Raw genomic sequence first — 19,197 nt, forward strand, 5'->3', positions numbered from 1 at the left:
AAGCTAACACTAGCGACATCCTACTGCCTAACTGATGAGTATATTTCCCAATGTACTATACTTCCTTTAAACTGTAATATACTGTACAAGTCAACCTCATGTATAAGTCAAGGGGAGGTTTTAGAGCCAAAATCATGGATTTTGATATGACCTATGGATAATTCAAGGGTAGAACGTAGGGGAGCAGAAGATTTTAACATTGGATTAAGAATAAATAATAATAAATAAAAATTTAATTTATATTTCCCGCCTCTCCTGGGTGGATCGAGGCAGGATTACAACCTAATATAAAAATACAAATACAAGAAGGAAGGAAGTCGAGGGAAATGGGATGTTTGGTGGTCAGAGAGATCTGGAGGTGAGAAGGTTTTAACATCGGATTGGGAAGGGAATCACCACAACCATATCCCTGTCTCAAAAGCTCTTTCAGAATCACTGTCGAGGCAGGGAGAGTGAGGCATCAGGGCTGCTTTTTTAAGGACCTTTCTAAGCAGTATTACTGTATTGACCCATATATGCCAAGCAGATTTCAGAGCCAATTTTTGAGAATAAATTATTTGACTTAGTGTCGAGTATATACGGTATTTATGCTTCTACATCATGCAAACTGTGTTTAACTTACAAAACCTAAAACTGACGTATAGCCCCAATGAGACTGTAAAAAAATAATAAACAATTCCCAGGATTTCTCCTTAATCAACATTTTCAATTGGTTCATTTCAGCATAGAATCATAGATTTGCAAGTTGATTTATCTTCACCAGCCAATCTTCTTTCAAAGGAATCACAGCATCCTTCTGTTTCTGGGCACAAACTATTCTTGCTGCAGTAATCATATATTGTATTCCATATTCTGTTTGTACAACTAACATTGCCAACAAAAGATTTTTGTATTTTAATTTTTAAAGGGTCCTCCAACATTAGATGTGTTTGAGTCCAATAGTTTTGTGCTTCAATACATGCCCACCACATATGGTAAAAGGTCCCTATCTTCTGTTTACATTTCTAATATTTATTTGAACTATTTTAAAACATTTTTTCTGGTGTTGTTGTTAATTGTCTTCAAGTGGTCTTCAACTCATGGTAACCCTGTGGATGAGATATATCCAAGACCCCCTCTCCGCAACTTCTCTGCTCAGGTCCTGTGGGCTCAGGCTTATGGCCTCCCTGATCAAGTCTAACCATCTTGCATGTGGTCTTCCTTTCTTTCTCCTCTCTTCCATCTTTCCTAGCATTGTCATTTCTAATTATTCATTCCTTCTCATGATGTAGCCAAAGTATGACAGCCTCAATTTAGTCATCTTGGCTTGCAGAGAGAGTTTAGGCTTGATCTGTTCTAGAACCCATTTATTTATTTTCTTGGCTGTCTATAGTATTCTCAGCATTTTTCTCCAGCACCATATCTAAAATTAGTTGATTTTTTTCCTATTGACTTTTTTTTATTGTCCAGCTCTCACATTTGTACATGGTGATGGAGAATACAATGGCTTGGATGAACCTCACTTTAGTGTTGAGATTTATATCTTTACAGTTCTTTCATAGCTGTCTTTCCCAATCCATGTTTTCATTGGATTTCTTGACTGCATTCTCTGTTCTGGTCAATATTTGGACCAAGGTATAGGAACTCTTTCACTGTTTCAGTTTTTGCACTGTTTAGGATGAATTTTTGCAGATCTTCTATGTTCAGCATTAATCCAACTTTGGCATTTTCCTCTTTGATATTCTTCAGTAACTTCTTCAGGTCTTTGTTTCTGTAGTAGTATTGTGCTATTTGCATATCTTAGGTTGTTAATGTTCCTTCCACCTGTCTTCAGTCCTCTTGGCTCTGAGTCCAACCCTTCTCTATGTACGATATTTTCTGTGTACAGCTTGCCGACTGGGAACCATTCTCTTTCTCCATATTCTGTTCTGAGGGCAGCCACTTCTCCTCAGTACAGGTTATGCATCAGGACAATCAAATGTTGTGGCCCTCTCAATCCTTTAAGATCAAACCAAAAGTTTTTGTGATTTATGAAGTCAAAGGCTTTGTTGGAGTCAATAAAGCACATGCAGATTTTCTTCTGGAATTCTTTGGCGTGGTCCATTATGCACGGCACATTTGCAATGTGGTCCCTAGAGCCTTTTCCATTCCTGAATCAAGCTTGCACCTCAAAAATTTCACACTTCATATATGGAAGGAGTCTTTGCTGCAGAATTTTGAGAATAACTTTGCTTGCATGGGAAATCAGTGTGATGGTTCTGTAACTACTGCAATCTTTTATGTCTCCTTGTTTGTGGATGGGAACATATATTGATTGCTTCCAGTCTGTGGGCCACTGTTTTGTTTTCTTTACTTGTTGGCAGATTTTAATTAAAACTCAGCTTGACTCTGTCTCTGTGGATTATAGCAATTCTATTGGTATGTCATCTGTTGCTGGTGAATTGTTCTTTCCAATTGCTTGACTGCAGCTTTCACTTTGCTTTCTAAAATTAGGGGCTCATCTTTGTATTTATACATTTAATTTCTATGCTGCTTTTCTCCTAGAAAGGAACCCAAGGTGGCCCACCAATAAAACCATTTAAAAACTTTAAAATAAAAATTGAAAAGACAATTAAAATTAATTAGCTAAATAGAACACCACCAAGAATGTCCTTGGAAAGATGTTCCGTGACCATAAGTTTCTTCTTCCCATGTGTCATTCTTCCTTTCACATTTTTATACAGCCCTTCTCTGTATTGTTTCAATTTTTTAAAATCATAGTCACATATTACGTTTCTCTTGTGATCGTAGAGAACCCTTGGTTTAAATTTCTTCTTAAATTCTCATATCAGAAGAGGTCTCTTGTTCTTCTTTGTTGTCAGCTTCTATTTCTTGGCATTAATTGTTGTGATTCTTTCTGGTGTTAGATACCATCTATACATCATCTTATTGAAATTTTCCTTAAATAAATCATAATTCAAAATAAATTTCAAACACTTTGTCCACATCCTGTCCCATTGTTCCATTAAAATTGCAGAACCAATATTTTGATTTGTGCAGTATTTAAAATTGCAGAACCAATATTTCATCATATAATATTTATGTATTTATTGATTTCATTTATATGCTGCCTTCCACCTAGAAGAGACCCAAGGTGGCTACATTTTACCTTTTCCCCTTCTGTTTCAAACCTCAATAATAATTTATACATTGTAGCAATCAAATGTACATCACCAGTACATAATTGAATTTCAAATTCAGATTTAGTTAGTTTCAAATCTTTGGATTTTTAAAACAAGTTTTAAAATTTTAAGATAATTGTCTAAAAGAAAACCAGTATAACATATGTCTTCTAAGGCCGTTTCTGCATGGGCCAAAAGGCCCATTCCCCCCCCCCCCTCTTCTGGCATTGTCCTCTTCAGAAGATGCATGGCCCAAACCCCAGACAATATGTGGCACATTCAGCACCAGAACTGGGGTATCACAATCCTTCCAGTTGATTCGTCGCTATTGCCAGTCACTTGATCTGAGGTCAGAATGAGGTGCCCAGCCATGTAATTGTCTTTAGGTGCCTCCTTTTTGACCCCAAAAGTGAGCAACCATGATGGCAGCAGCAGACATGTCAGGGAGGCTCAGCAGGATGCCTGAGCAGACAGCCATCTCCACACAGAAGGTAATGGACAAGGTCAGGGCAGCTCCGAGGCCAGAATACTCTGGACTGCTCCCAGAGCTTTACTTACTTACTTACTTACTTCATTTATATGCCACCTTTCTCCCAATCTGCTTCCACAAATAACAAATTAAAAACATTTATCATAAAGGTTTTAAAACAATGAAAAATCCCCACATAGAACACTATAAAATCATTTGAAAATCACACAGAAGTTAAAAATGGATAAAACATACATCTAAATAAGAACCTTCCCTGCTTAACCATTAAAAACTTGTGTAGATAAAAATGTATTTGCTTGTTGGCAAAAGGAAAGCAGGAAGGACGCAGCCTATCCTCTCACGGAAGAGAATTCCAGAGTGTGGGAGTAGCTACTTAAAAGACTCTCTGTCATGTCCTCACCAAGAGCGACTGTATTGGTGGTGAGACTGAGAGAAAGCTTTCCCCTGAATATCTTAAGGTTCTTGCAGGTTCGTATGTATGGGGAGATACAATCTTTCAAATAGTCTGGACCTAAGCCATATAGTGCTTTATAGGTCATGAACAGCACTTTTAATTGTGCCCAGAAACTAAACCAATAACCTGTAAAACTGTTTCTACAAGAGAATTATATATTCTCTATAAATGGCCCCAGTCAGCATTCTGGCCATTCTGTTTTGAACCTGTTGAAGTTTCCAAAGACATCCCCATGCAGTGCCCAATCAAAAATCCACCAGTGATACCTTTATTGGCCAACAAAAATGCAAAATATACATGTTGCAAACTTTTGAAGCATCTCTGGCCAATAATCCACTGTTTGGTGGATTTTTATTGGATTTGCTATATGGCCAACAAGGCTTCCCCTGAATGTTTTCCATGTAGAGTGTGTTACAGAAGTCCAAACAGGATGTAATCAAGGCATGTATCACTGTAGCCAGGTCTGACATCTCAAGGAATGAGCAATGTCAAGGAGATATTAGTTCATCACTTCAGATTTGAAAGAGGAGTCAAGAAATCACAATTAGAATATAGTAATTCTTACAGAACACTAATTCTTGTGTTTCAGAAACTGACATTCAGGCTGCAAGAGAGGTGTTTGGGAGTTCCCAAATATTACTATTATCGTACATAAGAATTATCTTTTTGGCCACTCTTAAGCAAAAGAGTAGTAAATCAGATGCCCTATGAAAAGTACAAGCAAGAGACAGCAACTTCCTCATTCTCCATGAGACTCTCTAATAAGAAAGTTAAAATAACAGTTATTATGACATATAGCTACTGACAGCCCTATGTTCAGGGTTGTAGCTATGAGAGGGGAAAATTTAAGGCATTGCCTCCAAATAAGGATTCTGTCCCCCAAATGAAATTCTCTTTCAGTCTACAAATTTCTAGTATTGTAGAGAGACAATGAAAAATCATTCACACCTAGATTGCTTACACTTGCTGTATTTGCATTCCTTTGGTAGCTTTCCTTGGGCAATTAATACAAAGGTTCATTTTCTTTAGGAATGTTGATTAACAGACACTATGAATATTGTCAACATCTGCTTTTTGTGGGTAAAGTTCCATTAATGGTAGTATAATCTGACATTTTTTTAAAGAGTGTATATCAGATGTGGCTATTTGGTGAGCAAATCTGAAAGCCAATGTATTGATATTGTTCTATATTATACAGAAGACCTTAAGAGAACTATCCACAGATTAGTAACAAAGCTGAAATGTCTTCTTTTGGGACGACATAGGGAAAAAAGCTTAATGTTTTAGAATGCTCATTTGCTCCAGCACTTTGGGCAAAAAGCCTTACAAGTTTCCTATTCAATGCATATTAACTCACTCTGTGGTTAATGGCCACCTACCTAACACATATCTGGCCACCCGCAGTCCTGTCCAGCTGTGTAAATTATACTGAAATCAACCTGTTAAGGCAGCTGGAAATGGAATCTGGATCAAGATGAAGGGTGGGTGAAAAACAGTTCAGGAGTTTTAAAACACTTAAATTTTTCCCATCCCTATCACATGAAGCTACAAAATAAATTCATTATTTAAAAGTGGTTTTGAAGATGTTGGATCTTGGATTAAAATAAGTACTACACAGCCATGGAATATAAAAATTAATTCCAGTTGGTGTCACTGCAGTGACTAATATTGTGATAGTTCTATAGTTTAGAAATCTTTGGGAAAGGCTTCAGAACAACAGACACTTATTATTTAAATTCAGTATGAACTGCTGAAAGTGAAGATGATGTACTGTCTAAAGAGTTGGCTTGTCACAACAGAAATCAGATGCACATAGCCACTCAGCTATGACATGCAGTGTGTGAACTTTGACCAGTCACCATTCCTAACCTGGGAGGGTTGTCATTAGAATAAAAATTAAATATGTATTTTTGTTTGGACCAGTTCCAAATTACACAGTCCTTGTGGCAAATGAAATATTAGTTTGATGATACAAGGCGAGACAAGAATTAATATTAATACATCACCAATTTACATCATTTTAATTACAAACGCTACCTGAGACAGTGTTTTCTATAGACAGTGAATTGAGACAGAGAGATATACTCATCATCCACTATTTTATTAATAATAGCAATAACAATAACATATTTGTTAAAATATGCATATTCTGCTTTATATGAAAAGGTCTCAGAATATGATAATCTGATACTCAGATTAAGATGATGTATAAAATCATCATGTTTTAACCAGGCACTAAAATAGGGAATGCTAGTGCCAATTGGGCCTGCAAGGGGTGGTCATTTTATAAACTGTTTATTGACATCATCACCTTGAATTCAGACTGGCAGCTAATATGATTCCTTTAAAACTGATGTTATATGGTTTCTTTATGATAATTTGGTCAGCAATCTAGTTACTGCATTGTACTAGTTACAGCAGTTTACCTTCAAAAGCTGTTCCACCCGTGTCATACCTCTCTGTGCCTTGAGATTACACTTGAGTTTTGCCACTGAAATGCAAAGCTGGTGCTGTCTTCTAGACTTGTACTAAAGTATATATGAAAGACATATACAGAAGAGGGTTGGCTAGAGGTTTTTGACAAAATGATCTGAGGAAGATAAATTGAGACTAGAGTGTTCAGCAATAAAAATATTAATTAGAATTCCGTAATTGAAATGTTACAAAATCTTTTGATTATTTGTCTCAGAGTAGTAATAATGCATACAACTGAACCTAGAGACTAAAAAGTTTATGACATGTTTAAGACTTTGCCCTCTGAATTAACAGGAACTGAATGTTCATCTTGTAGTCTACCTGGACTCCTAGATCCCTTTCACATGTAGTCTCCTTCAACCAGTTGTCCCCCATCCTATATCTATGCATTTCGTTTTTGCACTTAGACTACATATGAAAGGGATCTAGGAGTCCAAGTAGATCACAAGATGAACATGAGTCAGCAGTGCGATGCGGTAGCTAAAAAGGCCAATGCGATTTGAGGCTGCATCAATAGAATTATAGTGTCTAGATCAAGGAAAGTGATAGTGCCACTCTATCTGCTTTGGTCAGGCCCCACCTGGAATATTGTGTCCAGTTCTGGGCACCACAATTCAAAAAGGACATTGAGAAACTGGAGCATGTCCAAAGGAGGGTGACTAAAATGGTGAAGGGTCTTGAAACCATGCCCCTTAGGGAGCTGGAGATGTTTAGTTTGGTGAAGAGAAGGTTAAGAGGTGATATGATAGCCCTGTTTAAATACTTGAAAGGATGTCATATTGAGGAGGGAGCAAGCTTATTTACTGCTGCTTCAGAGAACAGGACCCAGAACAATGGATGCAAACTGCAGGAAAACAGATTTCACCTCAATATTAGGAGGAACTTCCTGACAGTAAGGGCTGTTCGACAGTGGAACACACTCCCTTGGAATGTGGTGGAATCTCCCTCCTTGGAGGTCTTTAAACAGAGGCTGTCGGAGATGCTTTGACTGAGAGTTCTTGAATGGCAGAATGGGGTTGGACTGGTTGGCCCTTGTGGTCCCTTCCAACTCTATGATTCTATGAATCAGAAACTGTCAACATAACACTCCTACTCCAGCATTGCGCCATGCCATTTCATACCAGTCCCATTCAAATGTACAGTAATAAAAGAATCATACAATTGGAAATGACTGCAAGGACTGAAATGACTGTTCAGATGACGCACGTCCCCAAAGAGGCTATAAATTGTTCCAAAGCTGTGATGAGGCAGCAGGAGATGGACATTTCAGGAGCAGATTAAATCTGCTCTTGCTGGTGGCTGATTTGGGACCATGGCAGCAGCCTACTTTGGGAGCAGGTTGCTGCAGTCCCAGCGTCATCAGCACTGGGTGGCCAGAGACCACATCTTCAGGGCTGTCTGCTTCTGCCCTTGGTCAACTTCTTCTGAACATGCTCAGTCTTTTCAACTTTCTTCTTGAACTGTAGTCCCAGAACTGTACACAGTTTTCCAGGTAAGGTCTGGCCAAAGTTAAACAGAGTAGTAGTATTATTTTTCTCAGTCTTTACACTATACTCCTGTTAATACAATCTAGAACTGCAATGGGATTTTGGGCTGCCCCAGCATGTTATTAACTTATATTTAGTTGCTAGTCTACTAAAACCCCTGCATCTTTTTCACATGTACTCTTGTCAAACTCTGTGTCACCCATCCTATATTTCATTTTTCCTGCCTAAATATAGTACTTTGCATTTATCCCTGTTGAAATACATTTTGTTAGTTTTGCTTCAACACTCCAATCTGTTAAAGTGATTTTCAATCTTGATCCTATTCTCTGGGGTATTACTCTTCCTAATTTGGTTTCATCTGTAAATTTGATAAGCATGCCCTCTGTTCCATTTCCTAAATTGTTTATAAAGATGTTGAAGAAAACTGACCCCTGATTCACCCCAGTAGCTACTTCTGTCCAGAATGAAGTCCTACCATTGGTAAGCATTCTTTAGGTTTGGAATGTCAACTTGTTACCAATCCACACAATTGTAGCCCACATTTTATCAGCTTGTCTAATAAAAAATTCTCATAGGAAATCTGATAATTCTCCTGATCAACTAAGCTTGCAATTTTGTATAAAAAACAGATAAGATTCTCTTGTAGCCTTCTCCATGTACTCTACAATAAAATTGTCAGCAAAGTAAATGAAGAGTTTGTGGGACCTTACATTCTTGGCAGAGTGTGATTTCAAAAAAATATCAGGGTGGTTAAAGTCTTCCATTTTCCTTTACTACTTTATCTCTTCTTTTGAAAGTCCATCTGTCCCAGGAATGCATCATCCAAATCTTCAGTCTGACTTGAGTGTCTGTAGCAGAGTGATGTCACTGTGGTTTTCCTCCTCTTTAATTTTTCCTAAATGCATTCAACATGTTTTCCATGTTTTAAATCACTGATCTCCTCACAGGTGCCTGTGTCATGCTCTTAACTTTCATTTTTTTTCATGAGGTATACCCAATTACATGGGATACATTTTCATAATCTTGTCTGAAAGCAGATCTTGAGAAAGACTGGTATTCAATTTGTGTCTATCATTTCTGAACTTTCATGCACTGCAGTGATGTTAAAATTATCCCCTTCAAAAATCCAATTTAAATTTGGTCAGTTATTTGCATTGTAGCTGGAATAGCCTTTTCTATTTAGGATGATATTCTGAGGGCATAAAACTATATTCCAAATCCCTTTGGTAGAATTTGGGCACACAGGACATAAAATAGTCAGAAATGGTGCTACCACACCCTTGTAACTATAGTTTCAATCAACATACACAAAATAAACTAGGAACATGTGACTATGGAAAATTAAATTCTTAGTAGACTACACCCAGCTGCAAAATCATGCTGCTACAGACAATAATTACAATCTGTACTATAATGAGTTTTGCATTTGGCATTTCTTTCTTAAGCAAAGTCTCCTAAAAGTGTGAAAGTATATTCTCAAACAATGTATTTTACATCTCTTAAAGTTGTCATTCATCCAAATTTACTGTGGAACTGTTTTTTTGTTTATAGTCAATCAGTACTTCACATCTTATTGTTACTTTAGTATTATTATTATTATGAACAGCTTTTAGAGTCTTAATTGGTAGAAATGAAGAGCAGGAACACAATTTTAAAAACTACACTATCCTATAATTTTTAACTCATAGGTCATGCCAGTGTTATAGAAACTACAGCTCATGTTCTTTTGTACTGTCAATTCTATAAGGACATTTGCCATCAGCTAATTACCCCTCTTTTAATCAAATATCCTGGACATACTGATACCTTTTATTTACAATATCTGTTGGACAATCAGGACCCAAGTGATGTACTTAAGGTAGCAAAATTCTGTTATTGTCATGGCCAGCCACGAGGAGGACTCGGAGGACTTGGCTCCTCGGGTACAGGAGGAACCTGAGGCTGTGCCAGGCCCCAGTTCTGCCCTGCCAGGTCCCAGCTCTGCTCTCCCAGCCCCAGTAGATTTGGCTCAGCCAGACCCTAGCTCTGTGGGATCTTCTCCAGTGGAGCCTGGGGCTCAGCAGCCCAGCCTTGCCCCAGTAGAAGTGCCAGACTTGGGAGACATAGAGCAGCAGAGCATTGAAATTCCTACCTTCAGCCAGAGGAAATCAGAAAGGGCTTGCCTCTGGTGTTCCAAGAGGCTTGCTGAGAAACTCTCATTAGGCAATCAGAAGCTGTGATAAGGGAGCTAGATATAAGACACCTGGCAGATGCTGAGCTCTCTTTGTCAGAGTCTATTAGTTCTCATTAGTGAATGCTGCTTGATCTGACTCCTGGCTTCCTAGACCTTTGACTGCCTTTGAATCCTTGACCTCGGACCGGGCATTTGACCAACCCTCTGGCACTCTTGACCTCGGACTGGACTGGGAGTATTGCTCTCTGTAATCCTGAACTTTGGACTGGCTAGTGGCTTAATCTATTGAATGTCATTTGGCATCATTGCTTGAGGAACTGCTTCTTGGCAGCTCTGTGTGGTTTTCTTTTGCCGAGCAGGCTCTTATCAGCCGTGTGAGTGTGTGTTGGCAGCATTCCCAGACAGTTATGTGCAAAATGCATCCCAGACAGGCTGATGATAGCTGGTGGAATTGGACTCTGATGTTTGTTCTTTGAATCCTTGACTAATAATTGTACTGTACAAATTATTATTTTATTATCATTTTATTTATTATATTTTACACTGGTCAATGAGTGAATAAACAACTTACTATCTCATAGGTCACTTAGACAGAAACAAAATCTACTCACTGTGAATTTGGCAGCATAGTGTGAAAGAAAATGATTTTTTCTGCAATGTTTTCTGCAACACCATGCTGGTGTCCCTATACTGTTAGCAGGCTTTCCACAGGCAAGTGGCTGGCCACTGTGCAAACAGAATATTGGTCTGACCAGCATGGATCTTTTTATGATCTTATGAAACATATGTTCACACTCATTCATTTTGTCTCTTTCACATACATCCCCCCCACAATGGCCCACTTTTCATTAGAATCATTAGAAATAGGCAATGCTGAAACCTTTCCACACTTAGCAATCATACTTGATGTTTCCTCACCTGAGAAGACAGTAATCTTAATGAGGACCATTGGGCAGGGATGTTAAAGCCACTCTCCTCTAGTTGACTGTGTTCAAGATACAGGTAGCTGTCTCCCCAGTACTAATAGTTCTATCATGTGCACTGATGTTTACATGCAAATATTTCACCAAGTAGTCAAGCTAACTCTGTCCTCCTGGAAACAAGCCCAGTTGATTCAGCTTTACTGTCTGGAGAAGTACAGAACAAACCATATCTATCTGATATCCCTTCAGGTTTTCAATGTTTCCAGATCAAACACATTTGGGGAATGAAGCAAGACAAAAAGTTTAAGATGCACAACACATTTCACCCCTTCCTCCTTTCAGTGGACATGCAGGGTGACAATGCAACAAAAGGCAACACTTCTGTATTTTTAATACTTTTAACAATGGTACTGAAGAAGATAGTTCAGCTTAACCTTGATATATAGCAAATTTCAGGGTGATAATAGCTGTTCCACACAAGATATGTCTATGTATGGAAACTTAGTACCAGAGATGGGCAAAATATGGACTTATTTGCAGTCCCATGCCTCTCCTAGACTCCCTCACCCCATTGCATTTTTCCTATCAAAAATGTTCAATTTCTGGCCTTCGAAACTTCCAGGAGTGCCCATTTTGTATTAAAACAATGCAAGACAGTCCACTCCTCTTGTTACACCTCCATAATTCTCCAAAATGGCTTTTGTGAAATGTGAAGGACTTTCAGATTCTTGCAGTTTTGATTCTTCACCTTTTTTTTGTTGAATTCCTATTTCATTTCATTATCTTTAACTGTTCCTTTTTCAAATATACAGCAATGTATTTTGTAAGGTACATAATAGAATCATTAAATACTCAAGATTAAAATGTAATAATACATATATGCACATGCACACATATTAGGGTAAAAACAGAACTAAAAATGAGTAGCAGAAGGCAGGCTTCCACCTTCTTCACCCCTTCACGTTCCTCAGTATCTGATATGCAGATGCATATTGTCATGTGGTCATCATAAGTTGACAGGTGACTTGAAGGCACAAACACACATTGTATCTGAGTCTGGTAACCAGTGACAGCTCCATCCACCATAAATTCTATTTCGACTAGCTACAATTTGTTATGTCTGAACCAAGAAAACTGTGATTATTTTTAACTATGGTTTCTTGAAGGAAGCTGACTTCAAGTATTTAATGATTCTGGCTCATTTCAGTCAAGCACAGTTAATACTGTAATGACAGTTTGCAAGCACAACAATAACAATAACCAAACATAGTTAACTGAAAACTGAAAGTCAAGCTTCCAATCTCTTCCTTGCAGCTTTGGCAGAGTGCAAAATGGTAGGGGAGTCTGTCCACTTAATGCTAAATTACAGTTCAGTAATCTGCATCATCTACGCCATCAGAAAGACTGTTTCACATAACTTGAAATTAACTAGTCACCGATAACAAATTAATTATAATTACTTTTTACAGTTGTATTTCTATTTTAATGCAACAAAGGATAACCTATTTGCAGTGGAACTGTAGTTGTTAGTTTTTGTAACTGTCCCATATTATTGGATAAGTTTCCATTTGTGCAGCCTGAGGATGTGGACAGGATCCTTGGAGAAGTGAGGTTCTGCTAGATCTTTCAGCAGCTCTCAATACCATCGAACATGGTATCCTTCTGGACTACCTTTCTAGGATGAGACCTGGGGGCATTGCTATGCACTTGTTCTGGTCTTTCTTGGAGGGGCAAACCCTGAAGGTGATGTTGGGGAATTCCTGTTCAGCTCCTTTGCTGCTCGCCTGTGTGGGTCCACAGGGTTCTGTGCTGTCCCCCATGTTATTTAACATCTACATGAAACCCCTGGGAGAGGTCATCCAAAGTTTTGGGGTGCAGTGTCATCAGTATGTGGATGACACCCAACTCTGTTGCTCTTTTCCATCTGACTCCATGGAAGCTGTGCTGAAGCAGTGTCTGCTGTCAGTAATGGACTGGATGAGGGCAAACAAATTGAAGCTTAATCCACACAAGACAGAGGTGCTCCTGGTCAGTTGTAAGGCAGATCAGGTAATTGGGGCTGTGCCTGAGCTGGATGGGGATATACTCCCCCTGAAATCTCAGGCTCGCAGATTGGGTGTGCTCCTGGGCTTCAGTCTGAGGCAGGATGCCCAGGTTTCAGCAGTGGCCAGGAGTGCATTTGCACAGTTAAAACTAGTGTGTCAACTACTCCCATTCCTTGAGACATCAGATCTGGCTACGGTGACACATGCCTTTATTACATCCTGTTTGGTCTACTGCAATGCACTCTACATGGGGCTGCCTTTGGAACCTGTTTGGAAACTTCACCGAGCTCAAAATACCGCAGCCAGAATGCTGACCAGAGCCAGTTATAGTGAGCATATAACTCCTGTATTGAAAAAGTTTCACTGGCTACTGGTTCATTTCTGAGCACAATTCATGGTGCTGATCATGACCTATAAAACCCTACATGGTTTAGGTCCGGATTATTTGGACACGAACCAGCTAGAGCCCTAAGATCTTCAGGAGGAGGCTTTCTCTCAGTCCTGCCACCATCACAGGCTCCCCTGGTGAGGTCCCACCCTGTGGAACTCCCTTCCACTGCAGGCTAGGCTGACCCCCTCCCTGCTGGCCTTTCACTGCAAGCAAAACATTTTTATTCAAGCAAGCTTTTTAAAATGATGCAAGCCTGGTGTTACTGGGAATGGTGGTGGTTTAAATTATTTTTTTAACTTTTGTTTGTTTTAAATGTTAACCTTCTAGTGTTTTAATTAGGTTATTTTAATTGTTTTAAACATATTATTTTAATATTGTTTTATATTGTGAGCCACCTTGAGTCCCTTTTTTGGGAGGAGAAAGGCGGGATAGAAATAATATAAATAAATAAATAAAATTAGTTCCTTCTATATTTAAAGTGTGCATGTGGCCTCACTATATATGTGTGGTTTGTACCACAAACCAGTAGTTATAGAATTCTGATGCTGCTATCAAAAGTAACTAAAATTACTATTATTTATTTGAATAACAGAAAATAAATTTCTCATTATGTAAAATGTTTTTTAAAGTTTAAATTTCATTTAAAGCCAGTAACTAATTTTTGGAGCAAGTAGGCTGCAAATCGAAACTGCTAACTATTTTTCAAAATCAACATTTCAAGTTCACCTTACTGTCTATTTGTTCCAAGAGCGAATCAGGCTGATCTTAGTTTAAGTTACTTTTGTTTTATTGCTCAAGTTATGTATGGAAAACAGATAAGATACAGGTGGTGATCACTTCAACCACAAGGTAGTATCTAGATGTTTTAAAAAACGATGCCTGGCAAAGGCAGCAATAAACCATTCTCCTCCTTTCCTGAGAGCATGTGAATTAGACTTTCAACCTTTTTATGGCACTGAAACCATATCTGCATTGCGTAATTGATGGAGTTTGATATCACTTTAACTGTCATGGTTCAATGCGATGGAATTCTGAGAACTGTACTTTTTGTGGCACTAGATGAGGAGACTAAATGTCTCACAAAACTATAATTCCCAGACTTCCATAGCATTGAGTAATGGCAGTTAAAATGGTGTCAAACTGGATTATTTCTGCAGTGTGACTGCAGTCTGAGTATATGATTATGTCCTTTTACACCATTTAAACAGTGCATTTTGTGAAGTTAGGCGCGTTACAGACCGCCCCTTTGGGGCGGCCTGTAGGTGCACCTTTCCCCGCCGGATCGGGGCCTCAGCGGCCAGAGTGGCAGCCGCTGAAGCCCCGATCCGCCGCTTTCCGGGCTGCGGGGAAGCAGCAAAAGGCCTCTTCCCCGCAGCCTGGAAAGGGGTGTCCTTGGGGCTTCAAGCCCCAAGGACACCCCGCGGCGGCGGGGAGAAGGAGAAAGGGGCCGTTTGGCCCCTTTCTCCTTTGGTCTGCTGGGCGCAGCCGTCTAAAAGCTGCGCCCAGCGGACCAAACCAGGAAGGAGCTCTGAAACGGAGCTCCTTTTGGGGTCGCTGAAAGGGCGCCCTAGGCGCCCTGCCGCGACCCCAATACGTCACAACCGCGCTGCCTCGTTTGGAGGCGGCGCGGCCGTGACGTATCGATGACGGCGGCCGTGTGGAATGGCTACTGCCATTTTCTGCGCGCACAGCGCGCACTAGGGTTAGGGCGGTGCATAAGCACCACCCCGCCTTAATCCTAGTACGCGCTCTGCGCGTACTTTTAAGCCCGTGTGTAATGGGCCTTAGTGAAACTTGTAAAGCCTTTATGCTTCTATGTAGAAATATAAGATTCATGGGAGGAATAAAAACTTTCCATTTTTCCAGATGAACAACAACAAGCCAGCTACTTTTAATCTTTTATGTGTACGCAATTTTTAGGATAATTTTCTACAGGAAAAATGTTCTCCTAAAATTGAGAAACCAAGTCTTCCACCAGCTGTTATTTTAATTTACCCTCTCTTTTCTGAGAAAATCTGCTAATAAGAGTATTTCAAATATTTTTTCTTCTTTTTAAATGAAAGCAAGACAGAAAAATGCAGTGTAATCAAGTTTGCTGTTGAATTGTTTCATAGTTCCCAACAAAACAAAAAACATTATGTTAGATCTTAAAGAGTTTATGGTAAGCTTTTATTTAAAACATAAAGGAATAAACCAAATCTGCCATTATAATGTTCATTTGGATTTCACAGGAACTTAGGAGGTATCTGTGTACATACAAACAATGTACTGTTCAACTGACAGATGATTGTTCACTTGTGGAAGGTGGACAGGAATCTTAATTTGTACAGCCCCATGTTATCCTGTTCAAATCAAATCTGCAAACCGATGGTTCTTTGTTGATCATAGACACATCAGTAAGAGATTTCTTTCATTGCATCAGTTCACTTAAAAGAAAGGAAATAATCAGGAGGTGGTTGTTAAGTCATGCTGGTACCACATAAGGAAGCCTTTGATTGAAGCAACATTACAGCAATTAAATGTTTTGAGAAGTTTCAAAGATGAGGAGCTAGATGTTCTGCAGAGTGATTTGGGGGAGAGGGGGCATTCTTTCCCCACAAAAGTATCTCAATGTGATACTGCTTGGGGGCAAGCTGGTCATGGGTTTGATTGAAAGGTCGAAATTGCTCTGAAAATAAAATGTTTGGTCTGGAAGGGATTTTTTTTCATCCTTCGTCCCACATGAAATTCCTATTAACATCAATGGGGCTTACTCCCTGATCACTGTGTATAGGATTTGCAGCCTCAGACCACATTTACAGGTAATACTTAAACTACCCTTTGTCTTTTGCATGCCTTTAAAATGCCTTGTGATCCTCTCTGGTGTAGTTTCAAACACATGAAACAGTAATTTTTATTGGAAAGGAAACTGCAGGCAAGAAATTGGGAGACGATTAGGACTGGGAAAGGCAGCTATGAAAGAGCTAGACAAGTTCCTAAAGTGAAAAGATATTCAACTGAACATTAAAATGAAGATTGTTCAAGCCACTGTATTTCCCATCATTATGTATGGGTACAAAAGCTGGACAGTGAAGAAAGCTGATAGAAAGAAAACCAACTCATTTGAGATGCCATGCTGGAAAAGAGTTCTGTGGATACTGTGGATGGCTAAAAAGTCAGATAAATGGGCCCTGAAACATATCAGATATGCACTCTCCCTAGAAGATGGAATGACTAAATTGTGGCTACCATATTTTGAGTACAACATGAGAAAATATAACTCATTAGAAAAAACAGTAATATTGGAAAGATAGAAGGCAGTAGGAAGAGGGGAAGAGCACCACAGATGGATAGATTCAATCAAAAAGAACATGTCTCTAACTCTGCAGGAACTGAGCATAGTACTGAGGATAGGGTGTTGTGAAGATGCATCATTCACAGGGTCATCAGAGGTCAAAGTCGACTTGAGGGCAGTTAACAACAAATTTTGGCCCTAAACTATTTAGGATTTTAGAATATTAATTGGCCTAAAAACCAGAGACTGCCACTGAGATTCTGGCTTCAGTTACTCTGGCTAGGACAAAGACAGGGGAATACCAAAAGCTGCCCCATCCATCAGATCAGAAAGTGTCTGGCTCTGGTCCAAGGTCTTGCATATGTGCAAAAAGAAAGCTTGTTTTCCAAACCACTTTCAGAGTATTTTCAGGGCCCCCAAACAGTTTCATAACTAGAACCTGCTTTATGCACATGTAAAAGCTTTTCATAGAATCATAGAGTTGAAAGAGACCACAAGGACCACCCAGTCCAACCCCATGCCATGCTAGAACACAGAATCAGAGCATCCCCAAAAGATGGTCAAAAATGGCCTCTGTTTAAAAACCTCTAAAGAAAGTGACTCCCCCACACTCCGAGTATACATATTCCACTGCCAAACAGCTCTCACTGGCAAGAAGTTCTTTCTATTGTTTAGGGGAAATCTCTTTTCCTGTTGTTTACTCATCCTAGATTACAAATTTACTCATAAAATGACATAGCAAAAATGCCTTCTTAGGTTATCAAAGTCTTTTCACAACTTAAGTGTAAAATAACATGTAAACTTGACTTCAAAACCAATGAAATAATCCTGCCACCCTAGATTATAAATTTACCATGTTTGAATCCATTGCTCTGGGTCCTATTCTCGGGAGCAACAGAAAACAAGCTTGCTCCAGCCTCAGTATGACATCCCTTCAAATAATTAAACAGGGCTATCACACCACCTCTTAACCTTCTCTTCTCCAGGCTAAACATACCCAGCTCCCTAGGTCCTCTCCTCATAGGGCATGGTTTCCAGCTACCCATTCCTGGGAAGGTTGGAGTGAAAAAGATATATAGCTTCTCTCTCCCCAGAACTTTTAAAACTAACACAATACAGAAATTGTAGGTTGTATTGGAGTGCAGATTCCCTAGCCACTAAGTACTCTGCAGCATTAGCTCAACTGCAACACTGATAATCCAGCCTTACACCTACATGATTCCTCCTGCTTATTCCCTTACCAAGGAAATCCTTATAGCTCACTTTCTGGAATTTCATCATTAGTTAAAACTATATAATTAGTTAAAACTGTATCGAGATGGGACTTGATTAATCTTCTGTGAATTACTAAACAGTCTTCTTCCTTTCCTTTTGTGATATATTGTGATTTAGTGTACTGTGATTTTACTAATACTGGCTATGGGTCATTATGGGTGTTACAATTGTCAGTGGACAGGTAGACTATAAATGGTTATAAATTCAAATGGTAATTTTTGCTCAAAATGATCCAGGTAAGAACTGTATTGGTAGATTTCATTCATGAAGAGGCGAACATCCTGTGATTAATCACAAGCAACACCACTTTTTATTAACAAAACTGCTAGATTTATTCATGTTGAATGGGAAAAAGTACAATATTCCTTTTACTTAAAAAAAAATTACTTAAAATATATGATGAAAATGTCTTACCTTGACAAAAAGTAGCATTAATTCTCTTGTAACCTTGTGGACAGTCCACTACTGGGCTATATCCAGAGTAAGCTAAATTTGAAGAGAAAAAAGCACTAGTGAATTAGAAATTACAAAATCTATGGGCCCAAACAGACAGGCCAAAATAAAGCTTCTTCGGGTCACTTTGGAGGTATGCTGTTTAAATGATACATGCATCTTAAGAGGCCCAAAGCTGCGCTCCAATCCTTAGGACAAGAGCATGGCTTTGGAGCAGTTTCCAGCCTCTTAGGATGCATGCATCATTTCAACAGCATACCTCCAAAGTGACCTGAAACACCTTCATTTTGACCTCTCTGTTTGGTCCCTAAGTGATCTAGACTGTAGTTTGGTGCACTGGAGAACTACAGTGTACTTTCATGCTTCTTCCTCTCTCTGCTCTTATACACCAATTCTCTCCTTTATTACAGACTGTTGTACCCACTATTTGCCACATCAGCTGAGTCAGGTCACTGTGGTTAAAAGTAATGTTTAATCAGAGCTTGGAAAGGTTTTCTCTTGGTCTAAAACTTCCAGAATCCCCAAGTCAGCATGGCCTCTATGGGGATTCTGGGGTTACAGCTTAAAAGTTAAATTTTCCAAACTCTGCCTTTAATATATCTTTTTAAAAGGGCCTA

The 19,197-nt window shown here is 39.1% G+C and overlaps 1 protein-coding gene across 4 annotated transcripts in view; it reads right to left on the reverse strand.

The window, feature by feature from the left end:
• LTBP1 (latent transforming growth factor beta binding protein 1) overlaps positions 1-19,197 on the reverse strand; it is a 262,829-nt gene that overhangs the window by 102,922 nt on the left and 140,710 nt on the right. For all 4 annotated transcript variants that reach the window (XM_089529704.1, XM_089529702.1, XM_089529706.1 and 1 more), the window contains one exon: positions 18,542-18,613. In XM_089529704.1, coding sequence (XP_089385830.1) covers positions 18,542-18,613 — 72 coding nt within the window. The remainder of the gene's footprint in view (positions 1-18,541; positions 18,614-19,197) is intronic.

This window comes from Sceloporus occidentalis, unplaced genomic scaffold (assembly GCF_023333645.1).
Source record: "Sceloporus occidentalis isolate IW3139 unplaced genomic scaffold, rSceOcc1.0.p SCAF_6, whole genome shotgun sequence".
NCBI classification, from domain to species: domain Eukaryota; kingdom Metazoa; phylum Chordata; class Lepidosauria; order Squamata; family Phrynosomatidae; genus Sceloporus; species Sceloporus occidentalis.